The sequence below is a fragment of the Artibeus jamaicensis genome, unplaced genomic scaffold (assembly GCF_021234435.1).
Source record: "Artibeus jamaicensis isolate MK-2021 breed Jamaican fruit bat unplaced genomic scaffold, CSHL_Jam_final scaffold_804, whole genome shotgun sequence".
Taxonomy (NCBI): Eukaryota; Metazoa; Chordata; class Mammalia; order Chiroptera; family Phyllostomidae; genus Artibeus; species Artibeus jamaicensis.
In genome coordinates, this window is record NW_026522055.1 from 1,761,857 (window position 1) to 1,777,564 (window position 15,708).

Genomic DNA, 15,708 nt, shown 5'->3' on the forward strand with positions numbered 1-15,708 from the left:
CCTCCCTCAGACCCAGAGGTCCGGGCCCCGAGCCCCTCCAGCAAGCTGGCCCAAGACGGTGAGATGAAGCTGGGTGTGCTGGTTCAGTCACATTTATTGGATTTCAGAGGCCAGAGTCATGGTCAGGGCAGAGCAGGGCTCTTGGTTTGAGCCTCATCGCCATTTCTCCTCACTGCTGGGCCTAAGAGAGGAGGAGAGACAGAGGTACACAGGGACAGGGGAGAGAGAGGCCAGGGCGATGGAATGGGCCCGAGTGGACAGAGACGCAGCCTGCCGCCTGGCTGACTTCCACTCACCTTGTTGAAGAAGTAAATGGAGGCGAGGATGGTGAAGACAGCGATGGCCAGCGTCACGTTCTGTATGTGTGTGAGGGGGGTGTCAGAGGTCAGGACCCGTCCCCTCGCTTCCCACCCCGCCCCCATCCTCCCTTCCCCTGCCAGATCCGTCCTCACTTCTTGAAAGTTCATGGCCATGGATCCTCAGCTGCCTGGTACTTGACCTCCCCCTGCTTTGCCTGGGCCTCTGACACAGAGAGGGGAGACCGGCCACCTGAACCTCAGCTGGGGTTGTCCAGGAGACCAGAATGGTGGCCGTGGCGACCGAGAAAGGCATTCTGGGTAGGAAGGACCCTGGGGCAGAGGCTTGGGGGCCCAGAGCACTTGGGTGCAGAATGTCCCAGGCCGTCTCAGAACTTGGGAACAGGACACTGAGGTAAGAGAGCCCAGGCCCTCCACAGGGCACTGAGGAGTTGGTCTCCCTCCACCCGAGGGGAGGGCTGGGGAGCCATGGGGCCAGCTCAGGGGAGCGCAGGTAGGTGGCCCGGGCGCCTTCCCGACAGCTGTGTCTGCCCAGACGCAAGGCTGGGAGGCCCAGCAGAGGCTGGACTGCACGTTTTGGGGGTGGGGGCGGCAGTGTCCTCACCTCTGGGCCTCGGGGCTGGGGACACACCCGTGGCTCCCACAGAGCACGGGCCCTTGCTGAGTGTGAGTTACTCCGCCAGCCCTCCTGCTGCTGGTGTGGACACGGAACTCTCTTTTTACCCATCAGGCCTGTAGAACCGACCTCCAGGTTCCTGGAAACACACAGAGAGAAACAGGGCAGCCGTCCCTCACGAGCCACGGAGCCCACCTTGCTAAAAGCTGTTTCTCAGCCCAGAATGAACACACAAACACTCACGGTGCTCTGTGGTCATTTATGGAGTATCTATAATATACACAGGCTTAATAACACCCCTGTTTATGACAAACTCTTTTTTTTTAAAGATTTTATGTATTTATCTCTAGAGGGGAAGGGAAGGAGAGAGGGAGAGAAACATCAATGTATGGTTGCCTCTTGTGCGTCCCCTGCTGGGAACTGGCCTGCAACCCAGGCATGTGTCCTGACTGGGAATCGAACCGCGGTTGTTTGGTTCGCAGGCCTGCACTCGATCCACTGAGCCACACCAGCCAGGGCTGACAAACTCTTTTATTACAAAATCCTAAGCATGTCTTTCTATAACATGACGCTACCCCACTCAAGCACACCCTGTGATGTTTTAGGCGAGACGTTAAAGTTAAAACTATAAATTATTACATATTATCACCCCGCCAAGCACCCTTGAGCAGGCCTTACTTCGGCCGGACTCTGTACGTATAGAAAAGATATTTCTCCTACGGGCAGTGGGTCAGAGTTTGCCCGGCCGATGTCCCCAGAGACATTATACAACGTAACTACTGGGAGTGATAAGAATCGGCTGTGGAATAACACATTGGGACTCCAGAAAATTCCAGAAGGCAAGGCATTGGACAGGTCACGAGCATGCAGAAAATAGAACAAAGCAAACAAACAAGCAAAAACAACAACAACAACAAAAAACAAAGGCAAGGGGACTTTCTGTACCTAAAAAAAATCCACAAGAAATGTGGGCAGTTTTGACGGGTGATTGGAACTGGGTTCTGTTTTGGACAGAGCACTTGTAAGTGATCTTTGGGGGGGGGGGGATAGAAGGCATTTGAGAGAAGATTGAGGACTAGAAAGGAGGAGACATTCAGTGAAAAATCCAGGTTACGAAACTATACTTCTGGTTCGACCTCGTTTCGCTAAGAGGCAGGTATAGGCATGGAAGTGGCTAAAAAAATCGGGCAGGGTGTTCTGTCTCCGCGTCACAGCTGGGGAAGCAGCAGGCCCGGCGGGAAGGGTTAACTGCGTACAGCTTCACGCTGGGGATCGTGCTCAGAGGTGGCCCGAAGTCACAGCGGCCCAGCTTAGCGACAGCCAGGAGCCACTTCCCCATCGGAGGTCGAGTCGAGTCCCTCCCCAACAGATCTGCTCAAGTCCTCACCCCTGGGACCTGTGGATGTGACTTCATTTGGAAACAGGGTCTCGGCAGATGTAATCAATGGAAATGGGGTCATAGCTGGCATCCTAGTGAGGAGAGGAGAGACTCAGGAACAGGCACACAAGGAGAATGGAGAACTGCACGCCTGCCAGACCGAGGAGCACCAAAGCCTGTGGGCAACGCCCGAAGTCAGGGGAGAGGCCGGGACCGGAGCCCTCCTCACAGCCCCAGGAGCCACGACCCTGCCTGGACGTGGTGCCGGTTCTGGCCTGGCCTCCAGAGCGAGAGAGACTAAATCCCTGGCGTCTAAGACACCCAGTATGCGGTCACTGCTTACGGTGGCCCAAACAAACGAAGTAACAGCAACTCGAGGGCAGCAAGGGGCTGGGGGGGAGGGGGTCCAGGTCGCCTGAGTCCCAAGAGATAGGAGAGGCTGGAGCTGCGTGAGTCCCTGCTCCCCTTGATGGCTGACCCCAGCCGAAACTCAGAGTGCGGCACCTGGGACAGGGTCTTGCAGGAAGACCCTTGAGGTCCCCTCCTCCCCAGCCACGCGGTGGGAGGCTGAATCACCTTCCCTACGGTGCCCCGGTTCTCATCCCCACAACCTGCGAATATGTCCCCTCAAACGGCCAAAGGGCGATTCTGTTACACATCTTGGTTGGGGCCTGCCTCTCCTTGTTCAGGCAGCTCTAACAGAATAAACCGGGCTGGCGGGGGGTGGGGGGCAGCGTGTAAAGAGCATGCGGGGTCTTCTCCTGGTTCTGGAGCCTGGAAGTCCAAGGTCCAGGTGCTGGCCCACAGTGGAGGGGGGTGGGGCGAGGGAACTCTACGAGGTTTCCTTTCTAAGGATACAAATCCCACGCAGGAGGGCTCCACCCTCCCTTCCCTCCTCTCTAAAGATAAAGAAATAAAATCTTTTTTAAACAAATAACTTACACTCTTTAGTAGCTGCTGCACAAAAACCCTGTTCCAAAGCCTTGAATATACTGGAACACGATGAATCCTCTGAGCAACCGATTTTGCTCTTCCGCATTTTGCGAATGAGGGAACCGAGGCACAGAGAGGTGCAGTAACTTGCCTGAAGTTGCACAGCTTGTAAATGGTGAAGCTAGGGTTTGAACCCAGCCTGTCTAACTGTAGGAGGGCTTTGACCAGCTGTGGGCGAACATCCTATTCTTCCCCGGAAGAAGCTGAAATCTCCACGAAGCCCAAGAGATCCTCAAAGAGCCCCAACATGTAAGGGGTGAAAGACAGGGAGCACAGGCTGGGGTGCAGTGTTCGAGAAGACAGCAGAGACTATGAGTGTAGAATGTGGGGCGGGAGAGGAGTCCCCCTTGCCTCTGTGCCCAGGTTACGGGCACCTGGGGTCAACGTCCACCTTTGCCTGCCGCTCCCCTGAGTTCCCTCAGTCAGGTTACTTAACCCTTCTGTGCCTCAGTTTCCCCATCTGGAGGGTGGGAATGGTGCTGACCAGATGAACACCTCTTGGGGTCGTGGTAACGATTGAACAGCTAAGTCCACAGGTTAATCAGGCTGGCAAAGGCCCCGGGGAGCCAGATCCCAGGGAGACGTGCCCGGGCCGGCTCTGGTGGGGGTGCGGGGGGAGGTAATGGGCAGGTGCAGCTGCGGTGCAGTCGGTGGCTGAGCTCAGCGTCTGGCTGTGCGGACATGGCCGGGCCAGGGTTTCAGGGCCACCCCGCTGGACCTTTCCTGCTCCTGCTGCTGCTCCTGCCCCGGGGCCTGACGGAAGGACCCCTGGTGTTCGTGGCTGTGGTGAGGTGCCCCCGCCCCGGCCTGGCCCCTGGCCTCCCCCAGGCCGGCCCTGATCTGGTCCCCTCCCCAGGTGTTCCGCCATGGCGACCGGGCCCCGCTGGCCTCCTACCCCACCGACCCGCACAAGGAGGTGGCCCCCAGCCTGTGGCCGCGAGGCCTGGGCCAGCTGACCTTGGTAAGGAGCTGGGGTGGGTGTGAGTGGCGGGGCCCGGTGGGGAGGGGTCTGCTGAGCCTGCTCTGTCCCCAGGAGGGGGTCCGCCAGCAGCTGGAGCTGGGTCGCTTCCTGAGGAGTCGCTACGAGGCCTTTCTCAGCCCCGAGTACCAGCGGGAGGAGGTACCGCCATGCTGACCTTCACTTGGCCTCTTGACCTGCCAACTCTGACCCCCACCTCTGACCCCCACCTGACTCCATTGCTGTCCTTGGGCCTCCATCTCTGTCTGGCCTTGGATTCCCATCAGTCTCCTCTGCACCCTATGTCTGATCTCTGACCCCGAGTCCTCGACTAACCCAACCAACCTCTGACCCCATCCCAGTCTGAGTCACACCTTGACCTTTTACCTCTGACCTCCAACAACTCTGGCTTTATTTTCTGGCCTTCACCTCTGTCTTCTCACTCTCACTGACTCCAGCCAGACCTTCTGCCCTCCACGCTCCCACGCCAAAACTGGACCGATTCTGTCTGTGACCTTCATTGAATCAACTTGCCCTCCTGACCTCAAACCTTTGACCTCTACCCATCATCGAACCTGACTAACTCTCCTGTCCTCTGACAACTCCCAGTTACCACGGCTCCTCCTGACCTCTGACCCCTGACCCCTGACCCCTGATAGGCCTGTACCGAACCCTGACCCCATGTCTTCCATCCCACTGTCCTAATCTTGACCTCCAGCTTCCAGCCAACATCCATTCTGATCTTCCTTTCCGACTCTCTTTTTCTTTCCTTTTTGGCTTTTATTGACTCAGTGGACCCCCTTAATCCCACATGCCCACCCTGCGTCTGACTTCCAATTGGATTGTTCCTGCCATTGACCTCTGACCCTTGACCCCAACTTCCAGTACTGAAGCTCAGGCACTCAATTCTTCTCTGATATTTTGACTCTGGACACCTTTGACTCCCAAGCTTTTGGTTTGCCCCTGCCGCTGACCTCTGACCCCGACTGTGGTCCCCACGTGACCGTGGTCCCCTTGCTTGCCCTCCCTGCCCCCAGGTGTACGTCCGCAGCACAGACTTCGATCGGACGCTGGAGAGCGCGCAGGCCAACCTGGCCGGGCTGTTTCCTGAGGCCGCCCCGGGGCGCCCGGAGGCCGCCTGGAGGCCCATCCCCGTACACACAGTGCCCGCCACTGAGGACAAGGTCAGGGGCCTGGACCAGGCCAGGGGGCGGGAGGGATGGAGAGAGGCAGAGGCCCCGAGGAGAGGGCCAGAGCAGCAAGGCCGTCCCCAGGGCAGGGTTCTCCGCGTGGGTGAACCACTGTTCCCAGGCTGCACCGCCAGAGCCAGGGCCACCGAGCCCCGGCTCCCCCAACCCTGGCCCTGCTGCTGTCCTCTCTGAGCCTCAGTTTCCCCCAGCTGCTGAGGTTCCCCACGCGCAGTTGTCCCCGATACCGCGAGCTGCTACGCGAGGCCACGGAGGCTGCCGAGTACCAGATGGCCCTGGAGGGCTGGACGGTGAGCAGGGCAGCGGGAGGGGCGGAGAGGGGGCGGAGAGGCCCAGCCCCTCCCCCTTACCTGGCCCGGTCCCTGCAGGACTTCCTGACTTACCTGGAGAACTGCACGGGGCTGTCGCTGGTTGGGGAGCCGCTCCGCAGGGCATGGAAGGTTCTGGACACGCTGATGTGCCAGGTCAGCCTCTGCCCCCCACCCCTCGGCCGGGGGGTGTAAGGGCACCTGGGCTCAGACCCCAGCTTTGCTGCTCCATACCCCCGTCCCCCCCAGGCAAGTCCCTTGCCCCTTAGTGCCTCAGTTTCCCCGTGTGCAAGACGGGAATGGTGACCCCGGGACCAACACCACCTGGGATTGTTGAGAAGATTAAGACAGGGCAATCCCTGCCATGAGTTTAGAACAGCGCCTGGCACTTGGGGAGACCAGCACCCGGGCTCCAGTGACCTGTTTTTCACTCGTGGTTCCTTTGCCTGAGAAGTGCCCTGACCCCAACCCAGGCAGCAGGAGCCGACCTGAAATGCGTGATGCCCCCCACAGGCTTGGTCCCCCCGGCTTCAGGGGACTGTCTCTAATTGCACAGTGGGACTAAGGGGCTGCCCCGGGCCCCGCTGGGAGTTACGAGGCCTGCGGTCTCAGCACCACCCGACCAGTCCAAAAATCCCAGACGCCTGCATCCCGAAACACCCCTGGGGCCCGGGGTTCAGATAAGGACTCCTGGGCTGGCACTGACGGTGATTACTAATAACAATTGCCCCAGCCACAGCTTCCTGACCTGACCCAGCCCATGAGGGGCTCCGATGGGGTGGGGGCTGCAGAGGAATGAGCACAGCCACCGAGAGGACGGGACATCCCAGTCACGCTGTCCTCTCTCCCTGTCTCTCCCCAGCGAGCCCACGGTCTCCCGCTCCCATCCTGGGCCTCCCCGGACGTCCTGCGGACACTAGCGCAGATTTCCGCTTTGGATATCGGGGCCCACGTGGGCCCACCCCGGGCGGCAGAGAAGGCCCAGCTGACAGGGGGTGAGCTGTGGGGCTGGGAGGCCCGGAGGCCGGGGCGCCTCCCTCTGGGCGATCTCAGCACCCTAGTTTTGCACCCTCAGGGATCCTGCTGGACGCCATCCTGGCCAACTTCTCTCGGGTCCAGCGCCTGGGGCTGCCTCTCAAGATGGTCATGTACTCGGCTGTGAGTGTTCAGGAAGGGAGGCGGCCGGGGCCAGGTGGGGGCGCAGGGATGCGGGGCGTGGCGATTGGGGTGAGGGGGTCTCCCAGGCCCCTCCTCCCAATGGTTTGGGGCGCATATCCCACCTTCTTGGACCCTCTGACGCTAGAGGTATAGCTCCTGCAAGGAGGGAGGAGGGGGCGTTCTTCGGAGAGAGAATTTAGCTTTTCTGGCAGGGCAGGCCATTCCACGGAGGTGTCCAATCTCCTTTGGGTCCGTTTGACCAATCTTTATTGAATGAGGACCAGGGCCGCCTCCAGGGTGAGCAGGTTGGGGGTGGGGGGCGCATCTGGGAGGAGGCTGCGAGATGCACGAGGCTGGCACTGGGGGGAAGGAGGGCACCGGGCGAGGAGCCGGCTCAGCTCCCATCCGCCGGCAGCACGACAGCACCCTGCTGGCCCTCCAGGGCGCTCTCGGCCTCTACGACGGCCACACCCCGCCCTACGCCGCCTGCCTCGGCTTCGAGTTCCGGAGGCACCTCGGGGACCCGGACGGAGAAGAGGGGTGAGGAGCGGGGGTGGGGGGCGGACGGCTCAGGCGGGAGGAGGGATGGGGAGCTGGACGGGTGGCTGGACAGGCGGCAGGCGGGAGGCCTGTTCTCCTTTCGGATGCGCGCTTCTCCAGACTGAAGGTCGGGGGTCAGGGAGGCGAGCAGGCGCCCGCCGGCCACCGCCTCCTTTCTCCCCGCAGGAACGTCACCGTCTCTCTGTTCTACCGCAACGACTCCGCCGGCGCGCCCCTGAGCCTCGGCCTCCCCGGGTGCCCAGCGCCCTGCCCGCTGGGCCGCTTCCGCCAGCTGACCGCCCCGGCCCGGCCTCCGGCTCGCGGGGTCCCCTGCCACGGCTCCCACCAGCCTGCCGCTCCCACGGGTGAGGCCTCGGGGTCGGGGTGGGGCGGGAGGGGGATGGTCCCGAGACTGACGCGTCCCGTTCTCCCCGCAGCCGCCGTGGTGCCCCTGCTGGCTGGGGCTGTGGCCGTGCTGGCGGCGCTCAGCCTGGGGCTGGGCCTGCTGGCCTGGAGACCCGGCTGCCTGCGGGCCTGGGGAGACCCCGTGTGAGCCGCCAAACCGGACACCCCGTCCCCACCGCTGCCTCTGCACCCCAACATGTCTGCTCACCCGCTGCGCTGGCTCCCGTGACTTACTCTGTCCGCTGGCGCGCGTGGGGGGCGCCGGGGGCTCCCCGGCCTGGCAGCCGAGAGCGGTTCTGGGGGTGTGTGCGCATGTGTGTGCATTTATCTTTAGAGGGGAAGGAAAGGAGAGAAGGAGAGAAATATCACTGTATAGTTGCCTCTTGTGTGTCCCCTGCTGGGACCTGGCCTGCAACCCAGGCATGTGCCCTGACTGGGAATCAAACCGCGATCCCTCAGTTCCCAGGCCCGCACTCAATCCACTGAGCTACACCAGCCAGGGCTGTTTCTGCACTTTTAACATATGTGTGCAGGGAGACTGTGCGTCACTGCGTCTGTGCATGTCTGTGTGACAGGCACGTGCGGCCGTATTGGTATGTGCGTAGGTGCCAGTGTGAGGCATGTGTCTGGGCACATTTATGTTTCCCCACATGCGTGACGGCAGTGGGTGAGGACACGGGGCACCTGTCATTTGCAGGTGTGGACATGTGACGTGAGGGGCCCACGTGCCCGTGGTGCCTGGCAGAGCTGTGGGCCCCACGACGCCCAGGCCCAGTGCCCCGGAGCTGAGAGGCACGTCTGCTCCTCGGGGGTTCGGGGCCGGGCCTGTCTGGTGCAGGGAGAGTCTGAGGCTGAGCTGGCCCCAAGGCTGGGCGGTCGGCACAGCCCCTGAGGCTGCGTGACTCTGGGCAAATGCGTGGCCTCTCAGGGCCCCCGGCTCGTCCGGCGGAGCCAGGACTCAGAGCCTCAGACCCACGGCCTCTGAGACGGGTCTCCAGGAACTGGCAGAGGTGTGGCTGGTGCCCCTCTCTCAGGCCATCTAAGTAAAATGCACAGTGCAGGTCCCGGTCACACAGGCTGCATCTGCATTGTGGTCCCACAAGCAACCGCACACCTGGGAGTAATGCTTCAGGGCCTGTGGGGGCGGGGTGGGCTGTTGGGGCTCTGGGGGCGGCACTTGGGCTCCTGTGTTCAACCCTCCACCCCCGTGGGTCGGGTCCGGCTCCCCGCGGCTGGGGAAGTCTCCTGCTGGAGCGGCCTTGTCCTCCATGTGTGGCCCCATTTCGCAAACGTGTGAACATCCCCACTTATGACACTGCGGGAGGGGGCAGCCTGGTGGGCAGCGGGCACTGCCCTGTCACTTGGTGCCCATTCCAAGTGGTCGTTGGAGGGTCAGAGGAGGGGGCGGATTGTGGCTGGAAGTCACTTCCAGCTGCCAGGACCTTCCCAACCTCCACTGGGGAAGTCATGGTCCGTACCCCCCACCAACTGAGACAGGAAAAGGGCCGGGGCTCCCAACGCAGCCTTCCCCAGTCTGACCGGTTCCTCGCATTGAGGGCAGGGGTTCTGCCCTGGGCCCTAAATGTCGCCTCGCCAGGGGCACCCGTCCCTGGGGAGCCCCCAGACACCCACCCGTGTCCTGCCCATCACTGTTCCTGGAGGTGCGGAGCAGCCACACCACGGAAGGCCGTGTCCTTCTGGGTCCTGGGCTGAGACCCAGCTTCTTGCTGAGGTCCAGGGAGGACCCAGCCAGCTCCGGCAGGTGCCCCTGCCCTGCTGCTGAGTGACTGCTGCAGGCTGGGCCTCCTCCACACGCCCTGGGACGGTCCCTGGAGGGCCAGGCTTCCCCCAGCCCGGCTGCTGTGCAGTCCCTGCAAGGAGGGTTCTGGGTTCACCTTTGCAGGGGGTTGTGTGTTAACACCAGGGTCCACCCGCAGGCGGCCGCACGGGCTATGCGAGTGCCTCTCCCACCTCCCCGGGGGTGCTCAGCACCGACTGACAGGGCTGCAGTCTGTCCTCGCAAAGGACCGACGCTGACCAGAAGCCACAAGCACTGCTGGAGAAACTGGCTAAGGCTGGCCTGTCATTGCCCCAGGCGAAGAGCAAGTCTGTTTCAGAAAGGAAAGGCATCATGGAATAAGCTTCTTTTTTAAAAGATAATTTATTTACTTATTTTTAGAGAGTAAGGGAGGAAAACACATCGATGTAAGAGACAGGTCGTTTGGTTGCCTCTTGCACGACCCCCACTGGGGACCTGGCCCACAGCCCAGGCATGTGCCCTGACTGGGAATCAAACCGCTGACCCTTTGGTTCACAGGTCAGTACTCAACCCACTGAGCTACAAAACAGTCTTAAGAGAAAAACCATGACAAGAGGAAAGAGGGTTCCAAAGTGCATAATATGCTTAAAATATTAAGTAAAAACAATGCATTAAAAACAAATACACAAAAATCCCTTAGGAAAAAGGGCACAGACTTCATGGTGTAGCCCAGGGGGCCTCCCCCCTGGGCCTGCAGTGCGTTGGGGGCCCGTGGGGCGGAGGGGTGGGTGCCCACCCATCACACCATTTGGGCTGAAATGTGCACCTGCCAGGGCCTCCAAGGAGCCACTGTGTGCCCAGCCAGCCTGCTTCCCGCCACCAGCTCTGGCCAGTGATGCTCACAGCACGGCTCGGGGCCCGGACACATCCTTCTGGGCTCCTCAAAAACTATGTGGGGGTCACCTGCCCCCAGGAAGCTCAAGAGCAGGTGTGAGGCCCCTCAGTCCACCCCAGGGATGCTCAGGGCTTTGCGTCATGACCGAGGACTCCACTCCCCGCCCTGCTGGCTCCCCGGCTCCGGGCCCCCCGCTCCTAGTCGGGGCACATGGGCTGCTCCTCCCCACAGGCCTGGTCAGGGTAGGGCGCGGGCTGCTCCTCCCCCAGCATGTGGGCCAGGTGGCTCTGGCAGCCCTTGGCCTCTTTGACATACAGCTCCAGGAGGACCTTGGTGGGCTGCTTGTCCACCTTCTCCTTGGGCACGCCGTGGCTCAGGAGCCAGGCCAGGAGGTCCTTGCGCGTCGGGTTGGGTCCCAACGTGAGCTTGGCGGGGCCCGGCTGATTGTGGCGCCAGAGCAGGCCGATGTCGGCGATGGCCCGGATCTGCATCACCGCCTCCAGCACCGTCATGCCCTTGACCAGCACGCTGACCAGTGTGACCCGCAGCTCAGGGGGTGCGGCTATCAGCAGGTGCCGCTGCAGGTGGTGCGTGAAGGGCAAGTCCTCGGGTGCAGGCCGAGGCAGCTGCTCGGGCGTGGGGGGCGAGGAGGGCTCGTGGTAGACCCAGGCCAGCATGCCCAGCTCGCGCACCAGCTGGATGCCCTCCTCCATGGTGGCCCAGGGCCGGAAGGGCAGCTCGGCGCCCTCGAAGTGCAGGAAGGACTTCCAGCGCTGGCGCCAGGCGAGCAGCAGCCAGGCCAGCAGCACCTTGCAGCTGCCCTGCAGGCCCTTGCAGTGGTAGTTGAAGACGGCGTCGCTGGTCAGGGTACCCAGCAGCGTCAGCTCCTGGGCGGTCAGGGCCAGGGCCGAGCCGCCTTGGTCGTACACGCGCAGGATCCAGGCGGCCATGGGCTCGCTGGGGCTCTGCCTGAAGCGCTGCGAGATGGCCAGGAGCTCGGTGTACCTGTAGTAGTCATCCCCCGGCCGGGCCTGGGTGGGCCCCAGCGCTCTCTTGGCCACGGCCGCGGTCATGGCTGCCCTGCAGGGAACAGCAGGCGGTTTGAGGGACGCCGCCACGAGAGCTGTCGTCGGGTGGGGGGAACAGGTAGAGACCCCAAGGCCCGCCCAGAGCTGGTGCCCCTCAGACCCCCGGGTGTCAAAGGTCCCAGGGGGACACAGTGTCCTCATGGGAGGTCAGCACCCAGTGCTAGACATCACAGGGGCTCCAAGCTCAGCCCTTCTCGGACCTCGACTCAGCATGTCTCCCCGCGACGCCCCAGCCCCTCCTCTGTGCACTTCCCCTCACTGCCCCCACCAACTCCGTGGCCCGGCCTAACTGCTCAGCATTGGCCTTCCCACCATCACCACAGCGTATACATTCCAAGTACTGTACAAGGGAGCTTGTCCTGCTCTTACCGAGGGACGGACTGGCCCTTCCACTCCTGGAGGAACTGCCTGCAGGAAAGGGGGTGAGGCATGAGATGAGTGGGGTGCAGGGCAGCCACACTCCCATCCACCCCTCCCCAGAACTGGGGCCCCTCAGCCCCTGGGTGTCAAAGGTCCCAGGGGGCACCATGTCCTCAGGGAAGGTCAGAGCCCAGTGCTGGACATCATGGGGGCCCCAGTGCCGTAGTCCCCAGCCTCACCCAGGTCCCAGAACCCTTGCCCAGAGCGCTACACAGATGACACAGACGAGAACTCAGAGATCCAGGCAGGAAAAATGACCAACAGTTGGCCCCTGAGCTGCAAAGAGGCACCCCCCCCCCCAGCCTGCTGCTTTCTGACACCACACCTCCCCATGGCCACCTCTCAGTGGCTTAACTCTGGGTGTCACTTCTTGTGTGACCTGCAGCAGCTGCCCTAAGCCCCAGCGCTTAAAATGAACATAGATTTGCCCCCACGGACAAGAACCCAGCGAGAGGAAGGGGGCGCCTCCTGTGGCTCAGCCCCCAGGCGGCCGGAAGAGGCTCCGCCACACCTCCCGCCTGCTTTCTCCACCCAACTCTACGAAGCCTCTAGCTCTGGGTGGGAGAGTCCTGCATCGCTCTTCCCTGCTCTCTAACTTGGGGATCCTGCGTCACCAGAACCTTCTGGGAGCCAGGGAGGATCTGGTGAGTTACAAAAAGTGGCGTGAGCTACTCATTAGCAGGCAGAAACACTTAAACCCAAGGCTTGGGTAGGAAGGTGCTGTCCAAAAGACAAAGACACTATTCAAATTTACATAAACTTAAAAAAGTCCAGTTCCCAGGGGCACTAGCCACACTGGAGGTTTTCAAGAGCCACACATGGCCAGTGGCTACTGGACTGGACAACACAGAACAGAGTGCCTGTTGGACCAGGATGCCTTAGAAATCACTACACATCCCAAGACCCTCTTCCCCAGCCTGCCCCGGACATTCTGTTCTCCCCTGCTCCCAGGTGGCACCTTCCTTTCTCCACTTTTCCAGAAAGTCCCTCAGAAGGCAATGAATGTACAAAGCCCTGCAGAGATGCCTGGGCGAAGAGCGTCAGCCCACCAGAAAGACAATTAGGGCCCCGGAACCTGAGCTCACCACACAAAGCGGTTTCTCCTCCGTGAAGGGCCGCTGAGAACCCGGAGAACACTTTTTGTCTGATCTCACGGTAGCTGGCCAGTGTTCTGTGCTGCTGACACCCAAGGAACAGCGCTGAGAACATGTGCCTCATATTGGGTAACATGTATCCAGGCCCATTTTATGATTTGGGTCTTTGAAACACTCCTGAAACATTTGCCAGATACACTGTGTCCCTGTAACAATAGCTACTGTGTCAATCAAAGGAGCGTTAAGAACTGTATCTGTTTTTGTGCATTTGCCTCATGGGTTGCTATCTCAGTGGGGCTGAAAGATTCACTGTATCCAGTGTACCCTACCGCACTGAGAGATAAAGCTGGGAGCCATTCTGTCTCTTCCGCTAAGTCTGAAAAATTGGGCTTCTGGTTAGTCTCCCACTCCAAATACATGTATATTTCTCCCTTTCTGAGCCTGTGTATTTCACTTGATTCAACCCTTTGTGCCTGCCTCCCCTGCCAGCTGTGAGACAGACAGACAGACAAACAAACAAACGGCCCTGACTGGTGCGGCTCAGTGCATGAAGGGCTGGCCTGCCAAGCAAAGGTTCCGCCGGTTCGATTCCCAGGCAGGGCACATGACTGGGTTTGCGGGCCAGGTCCCCAGGGGGAGCATGCAAAAGGCAACCACCCATGGATGTTTCTTTCTTTCCCTCCCTCCCTCCCTAGAGGACAGACTCGCCTGCTCCCCAACAGGCAGTGGGGGCTGTACAGACACAGAAACTGAGGCTCAGGAACACATTCGCTTGACTGACACCTTCAAACCCACAAACAGCAGAGCTGGGGTTTGTATCTAAATATTGAACGTGACGGTTGGCATATAAATTAGGTCCCAGGGACATGTGAAACCATCCAAAATGTGACCCACCCCCTGGGTGGGTCAGGGAATGGGAGCAAGGGTTCTTACCCAGACAGGGTGGTGGTGGGTGGCTCTGGATGCTTGAAGAGAGAAACCTGTAACACAAGAAAGACTTGGTGAGGGTGGGCGAAGGAACCAGTCTGGGCATCCAGAGAACATCCAAACCGGGGCCCCTCAGACCCCCAGGTGTCAAAGGTCCTGGGGGGCACTGTGTCCTCACAGGTGATCAGAGCCCAGTGCTGAACATCATGGGGGCCCCAGCCTGTCCTCCACCAGGCCCCGAGGCCACTCACCTTCAGGGACAGAGACAATGCTAACAGCATCTAGAGACCAGAAACATGAGGGGTGACAATGGCACCGTTGCCCAGTAGAAAGGTTATTTTAGGCACATAAGCGGTAACTCTTTTGGATGAAATAATAAATTTACTTTCAAAACACCAAGCAGAAACAATGCAGACAAGATGACGTGACCACTGTGAAGAAACTGAGCTCAGGGCGTTCTGGCTGGGTCCCCGCAGGGAGATGGAAAATCTAGCGCTGCCCGCAGGCTGCGAGCCGTGGGCAGGGCGTGGCACTGCTCAGCAGACAGGAGACGGGAAGTCCAAGACCTAAGGGCCGATTAGCCCAGAACTAGCATTTAACGAACTCTGTGGAGTAACTATGTCAAAATGATTCCTGCGAGCACACAGGAATCGAGATGAGCGCAGGCCTCATTTACTTTCTCCAAAGAGCATTTCTATCTGCTTCTCAGAAACAAAGCGGGAATTCACTTTTGAGACCCCACTCCCATTTTTCCCTTAGTAACTCCTGTACCCTCTCCCCCCGCAATGACCCCAAAGTCTTTGGTCAAAGTTGCAAAAAAAATGCCAGCCTCCTGGGATTAAGGGAAGCACGTGTATCTAGCACCGGGTGGAAAAATCTCAGAACTCGCTGTCACGCGCGCTCCCCTGCCCACCCGCCCACCGAGAAAGATGAACAAGATGGCGCAGCCCGGCAGTGTGGGCCGCAGACGTGGCGCGGCCCGTTTGCGGCGCAAAGGAGGGCTAGCCCCGGAGGCCCCCGTTGGCTCCGGCGGCAACAGTCCTCCCCGCTGTGAACACCCGTAAAAAGGCACCACCCGCTGCAGACGCCGTTCCCCGCGGGGGGAACCCCCGGCCTGGCCTCCGAGCGCGCGCAGGGCCGCTACGAAGGCCGTGATCCCAACCAAGAGGCAACGAGGCCTCCCCCTCGTAGCCCCTGGCACCGCATTACACGGGCGGCCCAGGCCCCAAAGCCGCAGGAAGAAACTTCAGAGAACCTCACCAGACCTTCACTTTCTTCAAAGTGTATGCGGGTAGCCTCGTGTCTGTTCTTATAGCGCGCGCCGCTCGCAAGGCCCGCCCCACGGCCAACCGGGACTCCGCCCAGAGGCGTCTACTGTATTCGCCGGCACCGGAAACTCCGCTTTGTTGCTTGGGGACCGGACAGTGTCTCCCCCCATTAGAATCTTCCAGACAACGTCAGACGTTGTGTCTGGAGGCATAGAAAAAATAATCAAGAAAATGTCGCCTCCCGTTGTCTCGTCAGGAGCGTCAGGCAAATCTGTAGATGGCTCCTAAGGGGGCCCGCGAAGGGAAAGGACCCCAAGTGTGGGCGGGGCCAGAAAGGGAAGCAGCTGGAATTGCCAGTTTGACAGCTGTGGATCAA

General features: G+C 60.5%; 2 protein-coding genes and 3 non-coding genes across 14 annotated transcripts; 1 reads left to right on the forward strand and 4 right to left on the reverse strand.

Moving 5' to 3' along the window:
• Positions 1 to 3,985: 3,985 nt before the first annotated feature.
• Positions 3,986 to 8,102, forward strand: ACP4 (acid phosphatase 4). Its single transcript, XM_037149009.2, has 11 exons — positions 3,986 to 4,090; positions 4,161 to 4,265; positions 4,338 to 4,424; positions 5,300 to 5,446; positions 5,662 to 5,760; positions 5,839 to 5,934; positions 6,641 to 6,773; positions 6,854 to 6,936; positions 7,352 to 7,476; positions 7,663 to 7,841; positions 7,914 to 8,102. The coding sequence occupies exons 1-11, from the start codon at positions 3,986 to 3,988 to the stop codon at positions 8,027 to 8,029; spliced, it is 1,275 nt and encodes a 424-aa protein (XP_037004904.2). The 3' UTR covers positions 8,030 to 8,102.
• A 1,921-nt stretch (positions 8,103 to 10,023) lies between these two features.
• On the reverse strand, positions 10,024 to 15,408 carry LOC119052027 (Friend virus susceptibility protein 1-like). 10 transcript variants are annotated; one of them, XM_053659756.1, is made up of 5 exons: positions 15,330 to 15,408; positions 14,071 to 14,117; positions 13,129 to 13,219; positions 11,993 to 12,031; positions 10,024 to 11,615 (listed from the first exon to the last, which is right to left on the reverse strand). In XM_053659756.1, the coding sequence occupies exon 5, from the start codon at positions 11,606 to 11,608 to the stop codon at positions 10,733 to 10,735; it is 876 nt and encodes a 291-aa protein (XP_053515731.1). In that variant the 5' UTR covers positions 11,609 to 11,615; positions 11,993 to 12,031; positions 13,129 to 13,219; positions 14,071 to 14,117; positions 15,330 to 15,408; the 3' UTR covers positions 10,024 to 10,732. The 10 variants fall into 10 exon arrangements, with proteins under 10 accessions (XP_053515731.1, XP_053515734.1, XP_053515732.1 ...); XM_053659759.1 differs by having other exon boundaries at positions 13,129 to 13,222; XM_053659757.1 differs by having other exon boundaries at positions 15,325 to 15,403.
• LOC119052047 (small nucleolar RNA SNORD88) lies at positions 11,711 to 11,802 on the reverse strand. Its single transcript, XR_005083056.2, has one exon. It is a non-coding gene; the product is annotated as a small nucleolar RNA SNORD88 (small nucleolar RNA).
• On the reverse strand, positions 12,109 to 12,198 carry LOC119052046 (small nucleolar RNA SNORD88). Its single transcript, XR_005083055.1, has one exon. It is a non-coding gene; the product is annotated as a small nucleolar RNA SNORD88 (small nucleolar RNA).
• LOC119052045 (small nucleolar RNA SNORD88) lies at positions 14,190 to 14,280 on the reverse strand. The gene has a single exon (XR_005083054.1). It is a non-coding gene; the product is annotated as a small nucleolar RNA SNORD88 (small nucleolar RNA).
• Positions 15,409 to 15,708: the final 300 nt, after the last annotated feature.